The sequence below is a fragment of the Procambarus clarkii genome, chromosome 30 (genome assembly GCF_040958095.1).
Source record: "Procambarus clarkii isolate CNS0578487 chromosome 30, FALCON_Pclarkii_2.0, whole genome shotgun sequence".
Taxonomy (NCBI): Eukaryota; Metazoa; Arthropoda; class Malacostraca; order Decapoda; family Cambaridae; genus Procambarus; species Procambarus clarkii.
The window spans coordinates 33,736,198-33,758,972 of NC_091179.1; the positions used below are offsets into that span (position 1 = coordinate 33,736,198).

Genomic DNA, 22,775 nt, shown 5'->3' on the forward strand with positions numbered 1-22,775 from the left:
GTTTAGTCCTGTGCACACTTCGAGTTGGACTTGAGTGTAGCTTAACTTCTTTCACAAGCTTTTGAGAGGCCACTATCTTCCTTTCCCTGTTCATGCCACTTGGGAGACAATGTCCCTCAGATAAATTCACGTAAAAAAAAAATTGTCAGTTGTAATGTTTTATATTAACAGTTCTAGCTGCTCTGTACTATACTATCTATACTATAGATATACTATCACTTGATAAAGGATTTCAGGATGTCCTTACAAAGGAACCAGAGTTGCAAGATGAAAGGACGAAGAAAATGCTGGATGACACAGTGTCACTGTGGAAAAGGTAAAAAGCAAAACGGAAGGAACTAGGTGCAGCAAAATCAATAGGGCCTCACTTAATATCTCCAGGGCTGCTGAATAAGGGTGTAGAGGTAATTTTGTCACCCACTAACTGTTGTTTTCAGTAAAACAGTTAAGACAAGAAAGCTCTCAGAATTCTGAACAAAGGCAAACAGTGCATTTATTAAAAAATGGGGGACTTGACAGTTTGCACTAAATTACAAAACAGTGTTACTGGCAAGTATTAAATGCAAAAGTACTAGAGAGAGTAATTGGGTTGAGGATAGTGGAGCACTTGGAGAGTATAATTTTCACAGCAAGTGGTCAGTTTGGATTTAGGAGAAACTCCTGCTGGACAAACTCAATGTCCAAACTATTGACAAACTATTACACGGCTACTAAAATATGATGGGGGGGGGGGGGGGAGGAGGCTGGGTAGATTATATTTTTCTAGACTGTCTAAAAGCATTTGATATTGTTCCCCTTGAAAGGCTGGTGTAAAAGATGGAGAAGCAAGTGGCTATAATTGGAAAGAGACTGAACTGGCCAAGGGAGTACCTGAAGGACAGAAAGCAGAGACACATAGTCAGAGTTGAGGTTTTGAGCTGGAGGAATCCTAATGAGAAAATTGTTCAAGGCATTGTCCTGGAACCACTGTTGTTTCTAATTTATGTGAACTGTCTGCCCTATTGAGTGAGTTCATACATGTTAATGTCTGCAGATGATGCAAAGATAACGAGAAATGTAAAAATAGGACAAAGTTATAGGAAAAGCTTGACAAACCCCAGGAGTGGGCAAACAAATAGTTGCTGGAGTTCAATTCCAGCAAGTGTAAGGTAATGAAGGTGGGGAATGGAGAATAGAGACCAGAAGATATATACACATAAGGGGAAGGGAATTATAATACAGCAAGAGAGAAATAGATTTGGGAGTGGTTAAAATTCTAACATTAGTAACAGAGGCACATAAAGGCAGTAACATCAGCAGCATATGGGACACTGGCAAAAAATATTGAATCGTTTAGAAACCTAAATCAACTCTTTCAAGGCAATCTATTCAGCTTTTGTCAGAACCGTACTGGAATATGCATCACCAACGTTTAACTGTATCGCGTGAAGTTTTAAAACTAAAATTGAAAAGTTACAGATGTTGACCAAACCACACACTAAAAGATGAAAAGACGACGACGTTTTGGTCCGTCCTGGACCATTATCAAGATGATTGAGAAGAGACGAGAAAGGCACGGGCATAAGTAAGGCAAGAAAAAGGTGAGGAGGACGAAATCTTGGAGGAAGGTAAAAAAACGAAAGGCGAAAAATAGGGTTAATAAAAAAAAATGAAATGTCGTCTTTTCATCTTCTAGTGTGTAGTTTGGTCAACATTCTTCAGTCACGTTAATGTGACTCATCATCTGCAAATTACAGATGTTTGCAACAAGATTAGTACCAGAGTTAAGAGGAGTCAATCTATGAGGATAGGTTGAGGGAATTGGACCTCACAGCCCTGGAGGACAGAAAAATAGGGTATATGATCAAAACTTACAAGATACTGAGAGAAATAGACTAGGTGGACAAGATCAACCTTTTTAAATTGTAAGTAAGACAAGAGAACATAAATGGAAGTTGGAGACATAAATTAGTTAACCAAAATAAAAGATACTCATACCCTGTACAGGTGGTCAACAAGTGGAATGCAATGAAAGAAGTATTTGTGGAAGCCACAAATAAATTGAACACCAGACTAATTAAACTGTAATGCAACATGAACAACAAAGCTAGTAGGCAGGGCACTAAGAACTAAACCTCACTTCTCTGTACTCACGTAGGTCAGCACTGATAAGTAAGCTCTTGAACTGTTATACTGTATATTATCCCATACAGCTTTTAATTAATAATGTTTCTTGTACTGTATTGTCTTAATATTTTCTTCGCTTTACAGGTAGAGAAGCCATTGTAACAGCACCTCAGTCATGGGAGTACGTGGATTACAGTCATTCCTGGAGTCCCATTGTGGACAGGCATGCTACTCTGTTAACATAGGCAAGGTTAGTCACACCAGGCACATCAGACTCCTAATTCTACTTGTAGAGATTTTATTTCGTCTAATTCTTCATTGGGTTTAAATTGATATATTTTGTTGGTAATAATATGATGCTTTTTTTCTTTTTTTGTGCTTTGTTGTTGGTAATGAAGTTTTTTTCTATGGTGGCCATCTATATGGTTCCCTAGAACTTATAAGCTGGTGCTAGAATGACATAAGAGTAATGGAAAGGTGCATTATTAGCAAAAAAATATGCAACTAATGTTCAGTGCCATTTATGTATTTCCATTCAACCCATCCTCCTGTTTAGATACTACTTTCTGGGGGGGAGCCCCATCGACTCCCCGGAGCTATCCAGGCTCAATGGATATTTATAACTTTCTGGCATCAAAGCCAGAAGGCGCCTGACAGCTGGGTGGACAGCGCTTCGGATTCGTAGTCCTGAGGTTCCGGGTTCGATCCCTGGTGGAGGCAGAGACAAATGGGCGAAATATTTTTTTCACCCTGATGCCCCTGTTATCTAGCAGTAAATAGGTACCTGGCAGTTAGACAGCTTCTACGGGCTGCTTCCTGGGGGTGGAGGCCTGGTTGAGGACCAGGCCACGAGGCACTAAGCCCCGAAATCATCTCGTGATAACCTCAAAAGATCAGTCAATGCATGGAGTTTTTGCCTACCGGGGACCACGAGCCAGAACCTGGCCCCCTCTAGTGAGGCATGATGAGCAATGGCCTATAAAGACCCCCCTTATTATTGGGAGCATTCTATGTCTGCCATCGACCGGGATAGGCACCCAGAAAGGTAGGCTCCCCAAAACAAACCCCTATTCTGGTAAAACTATTGGGACCGAAGACCGAACAAGTGGACAGAACTTCCCAAATGAAAATTAGCAAACGAGCATGATGTTGTCACGTCGCCGCACCGCTGTCTGGGGGGGGGGAGGATGTCTGCACAACCCTCGCCCTTCCCTCCCCGGGAGGGGGAAGGAATAGGAAATACACAAGGAATATTAGGCGGCCAGGAATACACAAAGTAATGTACATATAAATACAGTATTAATGAGTACCAATGTTGACGGGTAGGTGCTAGCTGGCTCCCCACCCCTTAATACAATCCCCCTCACCACTGCCACCATATATTATGAATTCTTCATTTTGACTATAGAATGTGATAATCGATGTGTTACAAACGATTGAAGTGGTAAAATTTTCTCGACTAATTTAGTGAAGAGGAGTGAGTGAGTGAAGCAGTGAGGTAGCAGTGGCATCAGCCACGTGTTGCCAGTCAACTGATCACTCAGGCCAGACCAACGTTGTGCTGGACATGTCTTTCTACTCTCCACTGACACCACCTGCCTTCCCTGACGCTACCTGCCTCTGCTGACAATTTTACTACTCGCACTACCTGCCTTCCCTGGCACCAGTATCACAACTGACACCACATGCCTCATGACAACTTCCACTACTGACTCCACCTGCCTCCCCTGACACCATTAATACTACTGTACCTGCCTCTCCTGACAACTTCCACCACTGACACCATCTACCTGCCATGACAACTTCCACCACTGACACCATCTACCTGCCATGACAACTTCCACCACAGACCCCACCAGTTTTTCTGACAATAACTTCCAACACTAACTCCACCTGCCTTCCAGGAGAATAAATTCCACCACCTGCCCCCTGACACCCAACTTCAACTACTGACACCACTTACCCCCCCTGACTCCAACCCCCACCATTGACACCACTTCCCTCCCGACACCATTTTATCATCCTACAACCACTTCTCCCTGTAAATAATGGGTAAGTAAAATAAAACACTGTACAACTGTTTACACTGGTGAATCACAGTTGACGACAGCCACCTCCGACGCTCGATCTCGGTGACCACTTGAATGAACAATCCTCGCTTAATTGAACATTTGTATGTTTCACTGAACATTTGGTACCGAATGCAATTTGTTCAGACCATCTAGGAATTCGGTAGAGTGAGGATGCACTGTACTCGATACTCAAGTTTTAGTACAGTAATTATGTAAATACTGTATTCCAGTTACTTTTTTTTATAAATTTTTGTACAAAAACTTTTAGAAAATTAATTCCTGGTTGGATAACCAGGTTTAAAATTACTGTCTGCAAGGGGGCTAAATATTATTTTATGTATTTCATTACAGTACTGTACTGGAATAAGAAAAACCTCTAGTACAGTACTTATTTGTTAGTCATGATGTTAAAATATTAGAAGTTAGCTACAGACTTCTTGTTTTGATTTAAGTTTTGTTGTAATTTTGAACTGCCAGTTGTAGTACAGGTATATATATATATGTCTTAGTGAGTATAATTGTAAATGAATTTTTTAATGTATTTTCAGGTTGCAGATGAATACCTTAGGCGGACGGGGAAAACTCCACTAATTGTGGTGGATGGCATGTCGTGCATGAGGAAGTTGTATGGCAAACTAAATTGGGTTTGTGGAGGTCAATGGAAAGGTTATATTGACCACATTAAGGATTTTTATAAGAGTCTGACAGCCCACAACATTACACTGGTCGTCTTTTTTGATGGCAACACACCAGTAAGTATTACTTAAAACTGTATGTAATAATTTTATCATTATTACTGTTAGGAAGGGGAGGCAAAGAGTGTGTTAAGTTAAAGAGCAGTATAAAATAGGAAATTAAGGCTAATTCAAAATTACTCATCCATTCATCTTGTCTTGCACACACAAGCAAATCATCTACAGTAACATCTCTTTAAGCAACTGACCATGTTTGCCTACCAGATTTTCCTCCAAAATCCAGATCTCTCTTATAAAAAAAAATATCAGGGGGAACTTTGCTGTTAATGCAGGGGCTTTCTTTGTTGCACCATCTCCAGCTGAGTGTGTGCAGTAGCTACTGTACTTCTATCTTCTCTGGAGTTGGTTAGGTTTCTGATACTTCCAACCAGGTTAGTGTTTTCCCTGTTTTCCATACCTATGTTGACGTTTCTTGGCCTGCAGGGTAATTGGCCACCTGGGCCTGCTCCTTGGTGGCCAATTCAACCTTGCTTTACTGGACTTATGGCTCGGTGTTCATTTCCATAGCATTATTTCCTTTATAGGGTTTAATCAGGTCCTGTTTCCTGGTGATTTGGGCTTTACCATTCTTCCTGTATAACCTCATGGTCAGGTGTTTTGCAGTCTGTTGTTGCTGTGGATCCTATGACTACCTCTTCCTGGTGGTCCCTTTGGCCATCGACCATCCCTTGTTTTGAATGCTGCTGCTTGTCCATTCTTGTTCGCTCATTGAGTGTTGCCTTTTTTTTTTTTATCGTAGTGGTTTCATTTCTGACTCTTTGGAGGATAGTTAGGGTTCCATCTTCATCTCTTCTTCCACCAGTCCTAGTCATCCTTTTGGGTATGTCCCTGTCCAGGGGTCTTTTGTTACTTCAGCCTGCATTTTTTTTTCTGTTACTTCTGGTTTTCCGGTTTGGCAGTGTGTGGGGGGTGACCCTTGGTAGGACTTTGTCGTGCTGGCCAGATGTTTCTCCAGCACTTTGCTTGTTGGGAGGGGACACCATGAGCGTAGCTCTCATTCTGTAACTACACTTGGGTAATTACACTCGGGTTATTACTATTACCCGTGTTCTGCTTGGGATGCTCGTGTGTATGCTGTGTTTCTTGGGCCTGTGTCCATGGTTCCTTGTCTTAGTGCCCAGCTTTCTTACTGGCTTGCTGGATGGTTTTGTACACATTTCCTGTTACATCTGTTGCTTGTGGTTTTTTCTAGTTCTAGGCAGCATATTTGAGTTTGTGATTTCTGGTTCTGCTCCTCTCCAACCATAGTCTGCCCTGTTGTTTTCCTTTTTGATGTGAAATAGCTCTGGGATTTAGAAGGGAGGGACCCTCCCAGCAATCCAGAGTTGAATGTAATGAAATGTCTTCAAAGTGGGTTCAATCTGTATCATCCCATTCCTTCCCTGGGAGGCTTGCTGCTTTGGACTCTTGGGTTGCCATCTGTTGGTGAGGGTGTTAAGCTGACTAAAGTTGTGGCACCTGGATAATGAGTGTGTATCTAGTTTGAATCAGGGTTGTAAATGTTGTCTAAGAGGTTGCTTGTTTTGTTGCACTTTACCTTTCTGATCATTTTTCCATGGGTTACAATGGTGGTCTAGTACCCACAGATCACTATTGCCTCTTTTGAGGGGGGGCCAGATACTGCTGATACTGATCTCTGGAAGGGGCTTGTGAATACATAGGGCCTGGTGTGGTACAGTACCCTTATTTGGAGGACTCCAGGTGCATAGCTTTAGAAGATATAATAATAATAATAATAATAATAAATAATAATCTTTATTTAGGTAAGGTACATACATAAAGAGATTTACAAAGTTTGTTGGCTTTATAGATAGAGCTAGTACATACAATGCCTAAAGCCACTATTACGCAAAGCGTTTCGGGCAGATCTGTATATAGAGGGTAATCCTCCAGAAAGCATTACTTCATAATGTTCAATGCTAAATTCTTTCATGTTTTGTCTCCATCTTTAAATTGTTTTTTCCAGATGCATCTTGCTAGCCCTCTTTCTTATGGTAAGGCTTCTCATGAGGAAACCAAAAAACTTCTTGCTGCATTTTAAATTTAATTACCAAATTATTGCATAGATCACCACCTTGCATGGCATTTAAGTAACGAGTCTTTTTGCTGTCTTGTAGGAGCGCAAACGAGAGACGTGGACTCATCGCCGACTGGAAAATTTGAAGGATGTGATAACATATTTTAGCATCGTTAAATCGAACAAGGAGTTGGAACATGGCAAGCATTTCTTCATACCTACAGGACTGGCAGCTTTTACACCTCTGATATTTAAGGCAAGTCATGGCCCATTCCATTCATTATTTTCATACTTCTGATGAATATCTCTTGTAATATGCTAATGCGTTGATTATGTACTTTTTATTTTTTACTGTTGTACAATTTTGTTAAACAAATTTAATATTTCCCTTGCTGCTTCTGCTTCCACCAGTCCTGGTCATTCTTTTGGGTCTGTGCCTGTCCAGGGGTCTTTGTTGTTCTTCATCTTAGATATGTGCTGTTTGCATGAAGGTTTTCTCCTTCCAATGAGTGCACTTTTCCTAGTTCATAATAAATGAGATTATTTTTATTATTTTCTTGTGTATATTAACCCTTAAAATACAGTTATTGTCATATGATTTTAGTTATCAGTTGGTTTTATTCAAATGTAAATATGGCTATAATATATTGACTGTATATGGGTATATATACATATGGGTATATGTATATATATATAAGGTGTGACAGGTTGTGGTATTGCAGCTATACTAGACCAAGATGGTATGGCTCTCCCTCACACAAATACTAAAAAAAAAAACTGGCTATTGGCCTTGCAGTGTGTAAGTCACAGGTGGAAACAAATGATAATCATCAAATAAATAATTAAAACAATTTACTGAAATATTAATGAACAAAAATGACACGGGTGAATACTTGGCTATTATTATACAGGTTATAACAAATCAAATAAGTAAATGAAAGTTTAACTCTAATATAATGCAAGAAGATATACTGGTGTACTGAAGACAGCTATCATACCACCATGGCATCAGACACATGGCGTTGGCTGAAGGCAGATGATGGGTGAGAGAGACCAAGGTGATCCCAGAGCACTGAGAGAGAGAGTGGCTCTCTAGTGAGGCGATGCCCTGTATATAGTCCAGTGGTGATGACTCGCATCCAGTGTCAACGCAAGGTGGACCTCTGGTCAACTAGCAAACTGCTCGTTTGTGACTAGCGGTGCCTTTGTGTTGAGATGCACCACGGCTAGTTGAAGGCGGCTAACTGCTTGTTTGGAAACTACTGGTTAGCAGAGGCACCCGGCTTGCCTCTGAGCCGTACCAGGCCCTGGGGTGTATGGAGAGATGGAAAGGTGGGAAAGGTGGCAGGACTGATGACTCATCTGAGCTGGTGTAGATGTAGACTTCCAGTGGAAAGGCATTGAAGGTGAGGGGAAAAGGCAGTTCCACTGCTATGCAGGGGATTCACGTGACAACAGTCTGGACAGGCCACTCCAGACCGATAACCAGAGCGCAACTCCATAGTCTCCTGAAACTAATGGATGCCTACCATTACTACTATATGGATATAATAGTTAACTTAAAGCCATAAGAGAATTCTACTATCATATTTTTATTTTAATGTTGCTATTGATGAGGCTATCGTGTACTACAAGCAATACGTTTATCGTCAAATTACAATTTGGTGTTTCCTGCTGGTGTTTGAATCTAATTCTAGATGTGATTACAAGGCAGAATAGCAGCAAAGGACTGGGTTGTAAGGCACTTCCTTTTGAACTGTGGCAGGAACAAATATATTTATATACAATATAAGTTTGTCAGCAAAATTATGTTGCCTCAGTCTACAGACCAAATGACTCCCTCACCTGGAAATCTCCCAATGTGCACAAAACACAAGAAGACTTGGATATGTGTGTTTGCATTTTCATTACTTTTTGCATACAAATTTTTTTTCTCCTGTTCTCCACACAGGCATGGAGACATCTTAACCACTCTTTTGAGATCGAGAGGTTTTCCGAGCTATTCCACTCGGTTTTTCAGACCATGATGTATGCTTCTAAAGATAATCAACATTTTGCCCCACTGCACTGTGGATCTTTTCACACTTCCTGCTGGGTGATGCTGCAATAAGGAAGGCACTGGATTAGACTCGATTCAGCCTGGCGTAGTCTTCAGAAGATTCATTCACCTACACTCAAAGCACTCTTAGTGCTATTTGGCACCAAAGTGACTACCAATGAATGTTCCACTAATTGCTAGCTTGCTCACCTGGGCACTACTTCCAACCTCCTCCAGATGTCAGCATGTACATAATAATAGAGTAGCTCTACTGGTTGCTTCCCACTCCATATTTTTCCTGACTTTTTTTTTTTCTACTGATAAATGGGTAGGCCTAGACCACTATCATTCATTCATTCATATTATTGTTCAGTGTGTTCATAATATTAGTACTTGGTTTAAGTGTGACAGTGTTACATAGTCATTGTGTGTTACCGTTACCATTTCTACTGGTTTGGTTCATGGTTCAATAGCACAGATTCTTCTCTAGTTCTGTCCACTACTTTCACACTTTCATGGTACTTAATCCCAGACTGATGCATTAGTGCTGAGCATCATTCAAAATACTGGGGCATGTTTGGTTGCTATGTCACATGCTTTACTAAAATTGCTAATCCTTTAATGTGTCTTCAAATTGTCACCCTTTCATAGCCTACTGGATAATTTATATACTGTTAGTGTTTTTTCATGTACTCTCTCATTTAATATATTTTATTGTTTGGTTTCCATTAGACTAGTCCTATGATATCTGATTCCATGTTATTTATTACCTTCCTTCTGATCTTTTTCAGCTAATCCATCTACATTTATATAAGTTATTAAAAATATTAGGATGTGTTTGCAAGTCTTGGCTCGACTCTATTCTCTGTGATGTGCTAGTTTTCTACTTCATAGATTCTATGCAGATTTCTTCTTGATCTCTCTCATGAAATATATTTCACAATGGTTATGTTATAGTGTAAATGTTTTCTTCGATTCAGGGTCTTCCTTAACAGTTCTTCCACTAGTTTTACATTTGTAAATATAACCAATTTTTTTTCTTTTTCATGTTTCCCTATTTGCTTATACTATAGTCAGCTACATGTTTAACTAATATAAGGATTGCCATGTCATTTATAATCTCCCCGTGGTATAGTGGTAAGACACTCGCCTGGCATTTTGCGAGCACTTTGTCCTGGGTTCGTATCCTGGCCGGGGAAGATTTACTGGGCGCCAATCCTTAACTGTAGCCTCTGTTTAACCCAACTGTAAAATGGTTACCTGATTGTTAAACAATTTGGCAGGTCGCAAGAATTTAAGAACTATTGTATATATAAATAAATAAAATAAAATAAAGTTTATTAAAAACTTTTTTCTTTTCTGTCGATTCTAAATGTTTTTTACTTCAATACCTAAAATGGATGGTGCTTTTTCTTTTCCCTTTTCAATAGCTTGTATGTGGGTGTGTGTTTTTTCTAATTGTTTTACCATTATATGTTTTGGAAAAGACAGTTTAATTATTTATATTAACTTTCCTCACCAGGACTTGCTAGGATGCAAGGTGTACACTTGCCTTGATGAATGTGACAAAGCAGTAGCAGAGTATGCTAAGAAGTATGGTGCTATGGGCATCTTGGGTCAGGATTCTGATTACATAATTTACCACACAGCTCATTACTATTTTTCTATAAATCACCTAAACCTTGAAACATTGGACACTATTATGTACGACCGCAATGCTCTGGCCCGCATCCTCCACATCACTGTTGATCAACTGCCTCTGCTCTCCTGCCTTATTGGTAAGCAGCTGGTTCTTTCTCAGTACTCTGAAACAATTTCTGATGATAGCATTCAGAAATTTTGTTTATGGCATAATGACTTTGGCTGTAGATAAAAAAAATATTTATACAATGAAGTAGTTATGCATATGTAATACCTATGCATATCTTAAACTTTATTTTACACACTAATGTATATATGATATTTGTGTAAATGTTGATCTTTTGTAATCATCTACCCATTACTGTTGAAAAAAAAAAAATTTTCTTTGAGGAGCCCCTTGGTGGCATCCTGAAGCCATTACAATGTGATGGCTTCCAGCACTAGATCACATCAGTCACAGGAGTCCTGTTTAGCCTACCAGAGACCAGAGCCAGAACCTGGTTCCTCCTCACAGAGGCACAGACGATTATCACCACCCTCGCTGGGAAAGCATCCAGAAACTCAGCGAAGCTTTACCAACAATTCTAACATTCATAGAAAACAAAGCATTGAAACAGCCAACTGACTCCACAAATGGTTCATTAAGAACAAGTTGTTCACTCAAAACTATCATGAACCCATTAATACCAATGGGTGTCACCATGTAGCCTGGAGTCTGCAGCCTTAACCAGCTCCAAAAGTCAGTCCTGAGTTCCTGCGCAACGAACTGATGAACCTGGTAGGGAAGGAGGGACTTTGAGGAACCACTGGGGCTTTACCAGAAAGAGGTATTTTATTACATTTAATGCTGGTTTTCTGGAGTGAGCCCCTTGATGGCACCCTGTAGCTAAGTAACCACAGAGAAGGAAGAAATGGGACTTATCAGGGAGGAGGAGAGATGGCAGGCACTTGGATGAAGAAGACAATGTTGGCTGGGGAAACCTGGTCCAGTGCCACACAAGACTGGTACCAGAACTATTGACCAAATTCTGGATTACCAAGACTGTTAGACCTCCAAAATCTCCAAGCCTGAATATTGGCCATGACATTTTAAAGAAAACAGCAGGCAACACAGCATTTGTATGAACATCATGGGGTCTGAGGGTAGACTGCAGGCTGGCTAGTTTTGATGACACTGCAGACAACCTGAGAAGAGAGGGATAAGGGTGGTGTTAGTGTCGCTCACATTTACACTTGGTTCAAACCCTTGTGTGTTTTTGCATTATTAAATTTGCATCTTTTAGCATAGCTATTTCTTTTTTATGGTGAAAAATCTAGAATAGGGATGCTTAATGCAATATTTGTTATGAATACAGTATTTGACATAGATTAGTTCAGATTACTCATGTCAATCTGTTCTAAATCCATTTAACTATAAAAGTTCATCCCCACACCTTAAAATTTGGTATGAAGTGCTATTAATTTGTAGAAAAGTTTGATTATGTACTTGAGAGAAGTTTGCTGAAGTACAGTACAGTACTTGTGATGTGAGAGTAGTGAGGAATAGCTGAAGGTTTGTTCATATGCTGATGCTGAGTAAAATAATAAAAGCAGGGAAATTGAGTGCGAGAGTAATTTGACGAGTACAGAAAAACTTTGTGATCTTGGGGCAAGAGACTGAATAATTAAACATTAGTTACCTGTGGGAGTAGTACAAGGAATGTTCAGTCAAGAATGGCAAGCATGCATGTGGAGTTGCATTAACTGGTGGTAGAATATATTGGACCCGATATTGTATATACAGGTATCTTCTGTAGTCTTTGTTTTTCTGCATCATCATCATAAGTACTTGTACTCTAAGGTCAAATGCCATAGGTCATAGCTGAAAACATGTATCATCTAGAATATAAGTACATCCTACAATACTGAATTACCACATCTTTTTTTTTTTTAATGTTTGAAATTGAAGGGAATGATGTGATACGTCAAGAGGATTTACTACTGTTCCACCAGCAGTCACTAAAGATGGCCAGTCATCACCACCACCGTCATCATAACCGACCCCCACCAGAAATTCTCATTCCCAAGGTTGCCGCCTTTATCAACACACAGCCCCCCATGGATGTTCTTCAGCAGCAGCTTCCCCTCCTTGCCAGGTCAGAACTTGTGTATAATCTCAGCCTTGAATAAAAAGGATAAAAGTACATGTATACAAAAGAAGAAAATGGGCCATTCTTTGGTATTTGTAAAGCCAGTGAAGGATGAGATTTCTAAAGAGAAGGTGGTAGCGGAGAAGGAAGGAGTGTGTGCATAAGGACAGCAGATAATAAAAATGTCACCCATGTGTGTACAGTGCTCTCTCCAAAATACAGATTGTTCCAGACCAAATCTGAATTTGTGTACAATCAAGATTTTAATATGCTACCCTTTTTTTTGGCTATTTATCACCAAAGTTTCTAAGATTTGTCTTATCGTAAATAATAAAGTATATGGTTCAGCATATTCAGACATATAAATATGTAAATAATAAATTTGTGTGCATATATATGATTATTGTGCAGAAAATATTTATTTATTCACTTCTTTTTAAGAACAGTCTGCTCTAAACAACCCAGATGCAGCAAAATGCAGTTACAGTACCATGGCATGCCATCTTTTAAATAAATGTATTCACCCTGATAGGGTCTTGAAGCCCTCAATGCACCTGGTTTATGCCATTCTCTCGGCTACAGACTAACTGTTGACTACCAACAGCTGGCACCAGGCTACAGTGCTGTGTAAATTATTGGTATAGAGCATCATTTGAATCCTCAAGTTTAAAAGGTTACAATGTTTTTTGTCTTTTTTTTTTCAACTACTGCTCTTTGTAATTAAAATAAACTGTATATGATCGGCTTCCTTTACGTTTTGTCGGAAACAACACTAACGGTGGTGCTATTTGTAATGCATACTCCTCTGCCAGCTACTTGCATTTCCAGCCTCGTTCACCTGCCTTTAATAACTTCACCTTACTCAAAGTTAGGAAGTTCCTCTTACCCTTGCCTGATGTTCCAATGCTACTCTTGCTACACAACCTATCTTCAACTTAGAAATAATGCTACATGTATATATATATAGTATCAGAAGAAAGTCTATTGAAAATATTTAAGTAATGAGAGGTCAGACTGCACACTCAAAAAGAACACACAGATGTTACACATGCCCTCGTTTTGTTAAATGTTTAGAGATAAAAAAAAAAAAAACAAGATTAGCAAAAACAAGATAAGATTGAAATTACTCTGAGAACCAGTGATTTAGGTTTCATCTCATTTCCCTCTGAAATTCTGGATTTTGTTAGAAATCTATAAATATCAGAGGGAGTTAGTTGTTGGGTTTGATCAGTTGTTTAGACGGAATCTGCTATACTGTATAGATATTGTTTTTTTTTTTTGTTATACAGTATTTAAATTAACCTAACCTAACCTACAGGGGCCTGATGGCTGAGTGAACAGTGCTCTGGATTCGTAGTCCTATGGTTCCGGGTTCGATCCCCGGTGAAGGCGGAAACAAATGGGCAGAGTTTCTTTCATCCTGATGCACTTGTTCACCTAGCAGTATATAGGTACCTGGGAGTTAGACAGCTGCTACGGCTTGCTTCCTGGGGGTGTGTAACAAAAAGGAGGCTTGGTCAAGAACCGGGCCGTGGGAATACTAAGCCCCGAAATCATCTGAAGATAACCTCAAGATAGTCAAATGGTGAAAAAAGTTAGTTCACTGCGATTCATGATTTTTGTCAAATGGATTAGAAATCTAGTTTCATCATCCTGAAACATTTGTCCAAACATGACCATTCAGTATAGTAGTTTGTGCCTGGTAGCTGCAGATGCTTGGTGGTTGTAGAGGAAAGCTCCACCTTATGAAGTAATTCTAAGCCTGTTGGAAGTAATTAATTTCTTTTCAAGATTCCTTTACTAATATGAGTGCTATAATGATTACTGGTAAATATAAAATCATTGCTTTTCTGATTAGAGAAAAGGAAATGACACATATCAACAAAAAATCAATGTTGTGGAAAATGCATCTCAATTTTCTATTGTATTTCTTAACTAAAATACATCAAATTCCTTGGTGAGTAGGCCTATGCTTATTTTTTTGTATTTAAATGATGTTCAGTACATTGAAAACATTTATAGCCTGATAGTTACTTCAATCATGTGTTTTCCTTGGAAAATACTTGGGGTGCTGTTTTTTTATAAGAACCACCACCCTCGAGCATAACTTTTCAAACTTAAAGCAGAGATAATAGCCACAGCTAATAGTAGATACATTTATACAAGGGTTCTCTCTAACCAGTGAAAAATATATATCGCCATTACAATGTCAGAATTATGCTTGGTCCCTGGACTTTCTTTCGGATTTAGGAGTTACTGCCAAAAGTTTACCGAGATGGATTTATGGTTGTCATTTGATTTGGGTTTGTTTCTATGCTGAAGGATCTTCATCTGTGAGTGGGAGATATGTGTTGTGCTCCTTTGTTCAAGATTGATAATTAAACTGGCCTCCCTTGGGAGGCCCCCATTTTCTTGTCCCAGTTAGGGATTTTGATTCGCTACCATTAATTACACAGGTTTCCAAATTTTCACTTTTGCAGGGTAGGCAGGACTTGCTTTATTTCTTGCTGCTAAGTTAGACTTGGCTGAAATTTAAAAATTCCATGCCAGATGTACAATTCTATATCTAAATGTGATAGTTTAAACGTTTTTGTTTTTTTATATTTACAAGAGTTCTTACATTCTTGTAAAGCCACTAACACGCATAGCATTTCGGGCAAGTCCTTAATCCCAATTTTTCCCTAGAATACAAGCTGCCAAGTCGTTTAACAACCAGGTACCCATTCACTGCTGCGTGAACAGAGGCGTACTGTCCAGGATTAGCGCCCAGTCAATCCTCCCCGGTCAGGATATGAACCCAGGCCACAGTGCTCATGAAGTGCCGGGCGAGTGCTTTACCACTACGCCACGGAGACTGCACCATTTGTATAATTGTGTACTGTGTACTTTGTGTATTCATGTAATATATTATTTGTTTTGTGTTTGGTATATATTTGTGTTCTGTAAGGTTTTCTGCTCTTATCTGATAATATTATTGGCACAGGGTAGTGTTCCGAGATGAAGGTCGGGCACATCTCCTGGCAGAGGGCATAAAGATGTATCAGTTGGATATTGATGGGCCTGACGAGTTCACTGAGAGAAGCGAAGACACATCGGTAATTAATTATGCTATTGTAATTTTAACAGCTAAATTTTAGGGCAAAATTTGATAATTAAATTTTTGTTATGCATTAGAGCTTCATAACGGTGCATTTTTCATTAACTTGGCCATGGAACTTGACTCCTGTTCCTTTTTCTAGTGTTATATTTTCTTTATTCTGATTATTATTATTATAGTACTGTAACTTAGTGATTGAACCCACTTTTGTATTCTCTTTTCCATTGTTTGGAATGTATGATATATTGTACTAGGTGATACCCTAATTATATTTGTGTACTAGAGTACACACTGTACTACTAGTACATTGGCCTTACTCTGGTTCTGTATGCAAAGAGCCTAAATGATTGACTCTTGTTGTTGCCTAATCTAATGATTAATATTTAATGCTGCATGAGTGTGTATTTGAATACGTAAATATCTGAATAATTTTTACTGAAGCGAGATAAATCATTGTAGCAATAGAATTTAAAAACTTAACTGGGCTAAAATTATGATGTCATAGTTACGTCACACATTGTTTTCATACAATATATAAAATTTATTTATTTATTATTTGGGTTAGGTTAGTTTAGTTTAGGTGAGGGTAGGTAGGTTACTTTATGGTAGGTTAGTTTAGGTTAGGGTAGGTAGGTTTAGTTTAGGGTAGGTATGTTGGGATGGGTTGGGTTAATTTAAGTTAGATTTACTTGTAGAGTAGTAATGATGTGTAGTGAAAATTACTCAGGGCTTCGACCCTTCTCCATTATTGTGGCTCCACCTAACAGCCATTATAACTTTCGTCTCATTTCCATCCATATTTATTATGTATATCTGCCATTTAAATTTGTGTTCATGTGGCATATTTAATTATTAGAGTGGGCAATATAATACTGTTATGTAGCTAAAAGGAAAAAATACTGACCTTGATTTAAGCACAATTTTTATCTTGCACACACTCACCTGTCCTGAATATTGCCGTTAAACTACATTAGACTTGAAATGCTAATTTATATTATACATGTTTGAATATTGTGTTTAATTTTGTATTTTTCCTTTACATCTATCATTAATACTGATCCTTTTTAGGGATTGGATATCATGGAAAGAGTTCGTTTACGCCACATAGATTCTGAACTGGGCCGTCATTTATATACAATATTGAGGGGGGAGGCATATGAATCATCAACCACCCTGGAAGACTATTCTTCTAACCTGCCATCTGGTGCCATAGCCTTCCAGCCACTACGGGCCAAGATCTACAGAATATTGCAGAAATCAGTTAAAGGTAAAAGTAATGTGGAGATGCAGGTAGTCGTATCATTAATTGCTTCTCATAATAGGGGGTCACCCATCATTTATTCCTAATAGAAACAGTTCCCCTCCCTGTTTGTAGTGTTTGCAGTTAGTTATACATGTATATAATTCTGGATTTTCCCACTGTTTTGTTCCTTTTTCATGGAAGTTAATTTGTAATGTCTTTTAAAACTCCATTCACCTGTTTAATGGGGTCTTAGACAGCCCTGTGCTTTCCATGGGCAGTGATTTTCTGTAAATTGAGGCATGTTAGAAAATTAATTTCCTTTTTATTGTGTGATTTTAATAACATATCTGTTTTTTATATATTTTTGTCTTGTGATATGTAGTAGTCTTTGTATCCTCATTTGTGCTGTAGTGTTTTATACGTGAGCTCCCTCATCTTGACTTGTTATATAAGTGCGTGAACAGTGTAGTGTGAAAGTTAAGCAGTCATAGATGGCAATGTTCAAATTCTATAATTAGAAAAATTGTAGTTGGTGATTTTTGCATTCCTTATGACCCTGTGTATGCTTGCCATAAAAGCAGTTAATGCGCTAAAGATCATACAGAACTTATTGTTAATGAAAATTTTTTGTGGCCCAGAATTTCTTGCACAACTCCTGAGACAGTAAACCTGGTTAGCCTGTGTTCTTCCAATGAAAGCTGACAAGCTGTTAACCGTTGTAAGTGGAAAATTAATTAAAATTTAAAATTTTTATTCATTTTTGGAGTACAGTATTCAGTTTAAATACTGTACTGTAATTCCATGCAAATTCTTCTAGTCTGCTGGCATAGTTTGGTACTGTACCACGATACCACGTTCACTACCATTGGTGCCTTCATTCAAACTATCCTAAATGCTGTGCTAGCACTAGTGGTTATAGTAGAATGGTTGAGAGCTCCCAGTTTTTTTGTTTTTTTTTATTCTCGAATTTCTTTGTCGGCCATATCGGGCTGATTTTTTATTATCCTTGTATTGTGGCCACTTCAAATCCCTACAAGATTGCACATAATGAAAAGTGAAAAACAGTGAAAAGCAGTTCATGTGTTTGACAAAGTGGCTGGTATGTATTCACCTAGTTGTGTTTGCGGGGGGGTTGAGCTTTGCTCTTTCGGCCCGCCTCTCAACTGTCAATTAACTGTTTCTAACTACTACTACTACTACTACTACTACTACTACTATTTTTTCTCCACACCACACACACACACCCCAGGAAGCAGCCCGTGACAGCTGACTAACTCCCAGATACCTATTTACTGCTAGGTAACAGGGGCATTCAGGGTGAAAGAAACTACCCATTTGTTTCTGCCTAGTGCAGGAATCGAACCCGCGCCACAGAATTACGAGTCCTGCGCGCTATCCACCAGGCTACCAGGCCCCTATGTGTTTGGATCGAGGTGACCATTAAGTGTATATTGCGTTGTTCGTCTTGTACTGAAAATTTTTATTTGCTGATTAGGTATTGGAATCTTATATGGATTTGAATTGTCCTGTTCTCATTTCTGATGTCCTATGCTTGTTCAGAAATGTTTTCACATGGACAAAACTTGGGTCTAATGTATTGACAAGATTCTTGGTAAGTGACCAATCAAAATTTTCCAATTAGAATATATGGCTCCAGTGTCTGCACACCATTCAGATTGCTTCACCGGCTTTTCTATCCTCTTCTGCTCCCAGGGAACTCAGCCAGGGGAAGCCAATTACAGTCATGTATCAAGTGGGTTTTCTTCATAAGCATAGCACTCAAACCAGTCCCCATTTGATGTCCACAAGTAATCCAGCTGGGACAGGCCCATTGTAGAAAGCGGCTGCAATGCCTCAAAAAATTTACGGCATTTTAGTTTAGGAACGTGATGTGTTCTCTTGCATTATTTTGGCAACCCTATCATAGAATTGAATAAAGTTTGTTGGGAAGCATTTTTCCTGTCTGTATCCATGTTACCCTTCTTGTCACAAAAATTTGCTGTCTCCAATTTTTCTATTATTCTTATGCTGATAATATTTTCATGAATTTTGCATGAGATTCATGCTAATAACACCGGTCTATAGTTTAATGCTTCATGTGTGCCCCTTTGTTAATATTGAAACTAAATTAGCATTTCCAAATTCCTGGGAGCTCTTCAATCTAGTGTTATGTTACAAGCACTAGTTAGTTGGTAACATTCTTGTCTGCCTTATCTACTAAAGGGAGGTACTAAAGAATTGCATAGGAAGTGGACTTTCACTACTTTTTTTTATATAGATGGAAGCATCAATTGATATACAATTGGACAAATCTGTGTATTTCATTTAATATCTTGGATTTTAAAAAATATTAATTCACGTTGATGTGTTGATAATGAGTGTTTTTGAACCAGTTAGAAATTACTTATTACAGCACTTATAAAGATTTTTGTGTGGCTCATGATCTGTAGCATGACATTTACAAAGCAGCATAAATCTCTTGTGTGTTGCTTGTATTTTGCTTTAATGTTCAACGACTTATGATTAGTTGAAAACAAATTATTTTTTTCAGTCAACTATCATACCTTTTTTTTTTTTTTTTTTTTCTCTCGACATATGACCAAGAGGTTACATAATTACATTTTATGGGAACTGCCCGATCACTGGGAGAGTATCGTGTGTAGTTTTTGTTAACTAATTTTTTGTCCAATCCAAAGGCGGTGTTGAAAAAGAACTTCTTGTAACTAGCAAATTGGCAGTCGGTGGAATCTGGTATAAATCTTGTGGCTCCTATATTGCTGACACAGCTCCAAATAAATCGGTGTGATAAAAGCCAATGAAACATATTTAATCTAGGAAATCGTTTACTTGGGAACACAGTGGAAAAGTTATACGTTTTAGGTTACAGAATTATTAACTATAACCTCCCTTGCAGTATTTGTTACAGTATTAACACATTACTCTTAGAATGTGCAGGCAATGAGTCACAATAACGTGGCTAAAGTATGTTGACCAGACCACACACTAGAAGGTGAAGGGATGATGACGTTTCGGTCCGTCCTGGACCATTCTCAAGTCCAGGACGACAAGAGTCTGGTCTACTCTTAGAATGTATTGGATGATCACAGGCTAATCTCTCGGAATACCTGGTTTCTCTCAAAAACATTTTCTACTAAGGAATGGTATAAGGTTTTAAAAGATCAGCCCAATTTTATTTTAATAGATAATATTTGAAGCCTACAGTATGGTAAAGTGAATTAATGATTAGCAAAAGAATTGCTGGCAGTAATGTAGAGCTTTCTAATGATTATACCAAAGTGTTGGGGTAATACCATGACCATCTGTTTTGATACAGACAGGTACAGAAGGTACCTTTTTAAAGGTACAGATTTGATACTATCTGATACAGAAAGGAAGTGCTTTCTATGGTAGGTAGAGAGTTGGCAAGGTGTTACACCTCTACATATGTGGTATTCTTAGGACTGGTCATACACACTTGTGGGCTCAAACAGCTAACACCTTGCCGGATATGGAGTTTGCTGCTTCACTATAAAATCTTGCATATTGAGTGTAAGCTTTCATTTATGTAAAGGAAAAATGTTCTTTTCTTTAACATAAATTGTAACAAAAGTTACCCATTTTCTAATTTTCTGAATGAAGGGTCATTGTGTGTGTGTGTGAGAGAATGGTGATAAGTCAAGTCTGCACATCAGTAGTTGTGTAACCTTAACTCAGCGGTTTTTGTTTTGCTTTAGACGAGTAGTGGGTGATGTAGCGAAATCATCTAGTGATGGATATGCTTTTTCATTAACCAATTGAAGTATTTCCTCTTTTATTGATTTTAATAAATAATTCACTTATAAATGCATTTAATCAATCAGTGGATTTATTTAATAATTCTTTGCCTTCTCAGTTTTTGATTTGTGTTCAGGGATTGGTATGCACATTCAGTAAATTATATGTTTATTCAGACAGTTGCAGTTATTATTCATTATTGATTAGTTACCAAATAACTAAAAACAACAATTAATGTGCCTAATTGTCTAGTAAAGTAAGCTCTTACAGTCATCAAAGAACTACATAGTTACCTGAACAAAAGTTATAGCTTATTATTTTAGCTATACAGTATTTGTGCATAATGTAGCATTTCTCAAGGTTTCACATATAAAGTCATTTTTACTAATCAGGTTATTGCATAAAATATTCATATTTTCATTATCACCCTATTTCCTACTTCTATAGGGTGGCAAGGCATCAGCCAAGAATAAATAGTATAGCAATATGGGAAAAGACTAATGATAAAGGGGGTCCCCAAGTTAACCTCCATACATTTAGCTTTGGCCAGTATGCATTCTCCATATTTTCATGGTATGAACAGGACTGATATTATCCTTTAGGAATAACTAACTAATGCTAAGTAACTAATATATAAGGAACAGGATGAGCCCAGAGGCCAGTTGTGTGCCAGAACCTTCATTCAGTTGGTTAACTTGATATCCCGCTTATCAATGTGTTGAGCAAGTAAGTTCCAGGTGAGAGTTGGTCTAGGAATGAACGATCACTGATGGAGTGATACTCTAGAGAAAGGCACTTCCAACATGAGGCTGTTGATGGACAACTTTGAGGCATTTTGAGAATGTTGGCCTTGTACATAACAATAAGTCTACCAACATCTCGTCAGTAATGAAGACTTATGTTCAGTCAGTCTCTAATTCTTGTAGGTCATCAAGTAAGCTGCTTCAGGGTTTTTCCATTCAGCTTAAATCTGGCTACCTGTTGACTACCCGTTGATGATTCTAGGGATAAAAATCCTTGCGGGCAGGTCTCTAACCAGGCCTCCTGGTTCCTGGTCTGATCAACCAGGCTGTTCGATACAGCTGCTCACAACCCGATTTAAGAGTCGCAGCCTGGTTGACTAGGTATCCTTTGAAGGCGCTTGTCGAGTTATTTTGAACACTGCGAGAGGTCGGCCAATTATGCCCTGTATGTGAAGGGGTTGAAAAGCCATGGGCCTTTGACGTTTATAGGGGTCAGCAATTTCTCCAGCTTTGAATGGGGTTGTTAGTGTGCAACAATATTCCACTGTAGAGGCCACTAATGTCTTAAAAAGTATTTCATTAGCATGACATCTCGTGTTTCGAAAGTTCTTGTTATCCAACCTGTCATTTTTCTTGCATTTGTCACAGCAACTTTGTGTTCTTTAAAAGTATGGTCTGTTGACATAACTTCTAAATCTTTTACATTGCATTTTCTTTCAATTGCATTGTTTGACTGTGTTTTATATGTGGTTTCTGCTTTGATATTTTAATTTTTTCTATAGTACAGTAATTAGAACTTATCCTGACTAAACATTATATTATTTTCTGTGGCTATTGGAAAGACATGATTAACATCAGATTCGAGGTTTGCTGTCTTCTCTATTGTCTATTCTTGTGAAAATTCTAGTGTCATCTGCGGAGGATGATACAGTACTATAGTTTGTATCCTTGTCTATGTCTGACATAAGGATGAGGAAAAGTAACAGCAAGTACAGTACCCTTTGGGACTGAGCTATTCACAGTAGATGAATTTGGATTTTACTTTGTTGACTATTACTCTGGGTTCTCTTTGTTAAGAAGTTAAAGATCCACTGCCCCACTTTGCCAGTAATTCCTTTTGTATGCATTTTATGTGCCATAACATCATGATCACATTTGTC

At 38.4% G+C, this 22,775-nt stretch overlaps 1 protein-coding gene across 1 annotated transcript in view; it reads left to right on the forward strand.

The window, feature by feature from the left end:
• The window catches only part of LOC138370095 (constitutive coactivator of peroxisome proliferator-activated receptor gamma-like), a 48,147-nt gene that overhangs the window by 11,509 nt on the left and 13,863 nt on the right, over positions 1 to 22,775 (forward strand). The window contains exons 2-8 of the mRNA XM_069334082.1: positions 2,251 to 2,356; positions 4,727 to 4,930; positions 7,051 to 7,206; positions 10,511 to 10,766; positions 12,578 to 12,764; positions 15,742 to 15,853; positions 16,924 to 17,122. Coding sequence (XP_069190183.1) covers positions 2,282 to 2,356; positions 4,727 to 4,930; positions 7,051 to 7,206; positions 10,511 to 10,766; positions 12,578 to 12,764; positions 15,742 to 15,853; positions 16,924 to 17,122 — 1,189 coding nt within the window. The 5' untranslated portion in view covers positions 2,251 to 2,281. The remainder of the gene's footprint in view (positions 1 to 2,250; positions 2,357 to 4,726; positions 4,931 to 7,050; positions 7,207 to 10,510; positions 10,767 to 12,577; positions 12,765 to 15,741; positions 15,854 to 16,923; positions 17,123 to 22,775) is intronic.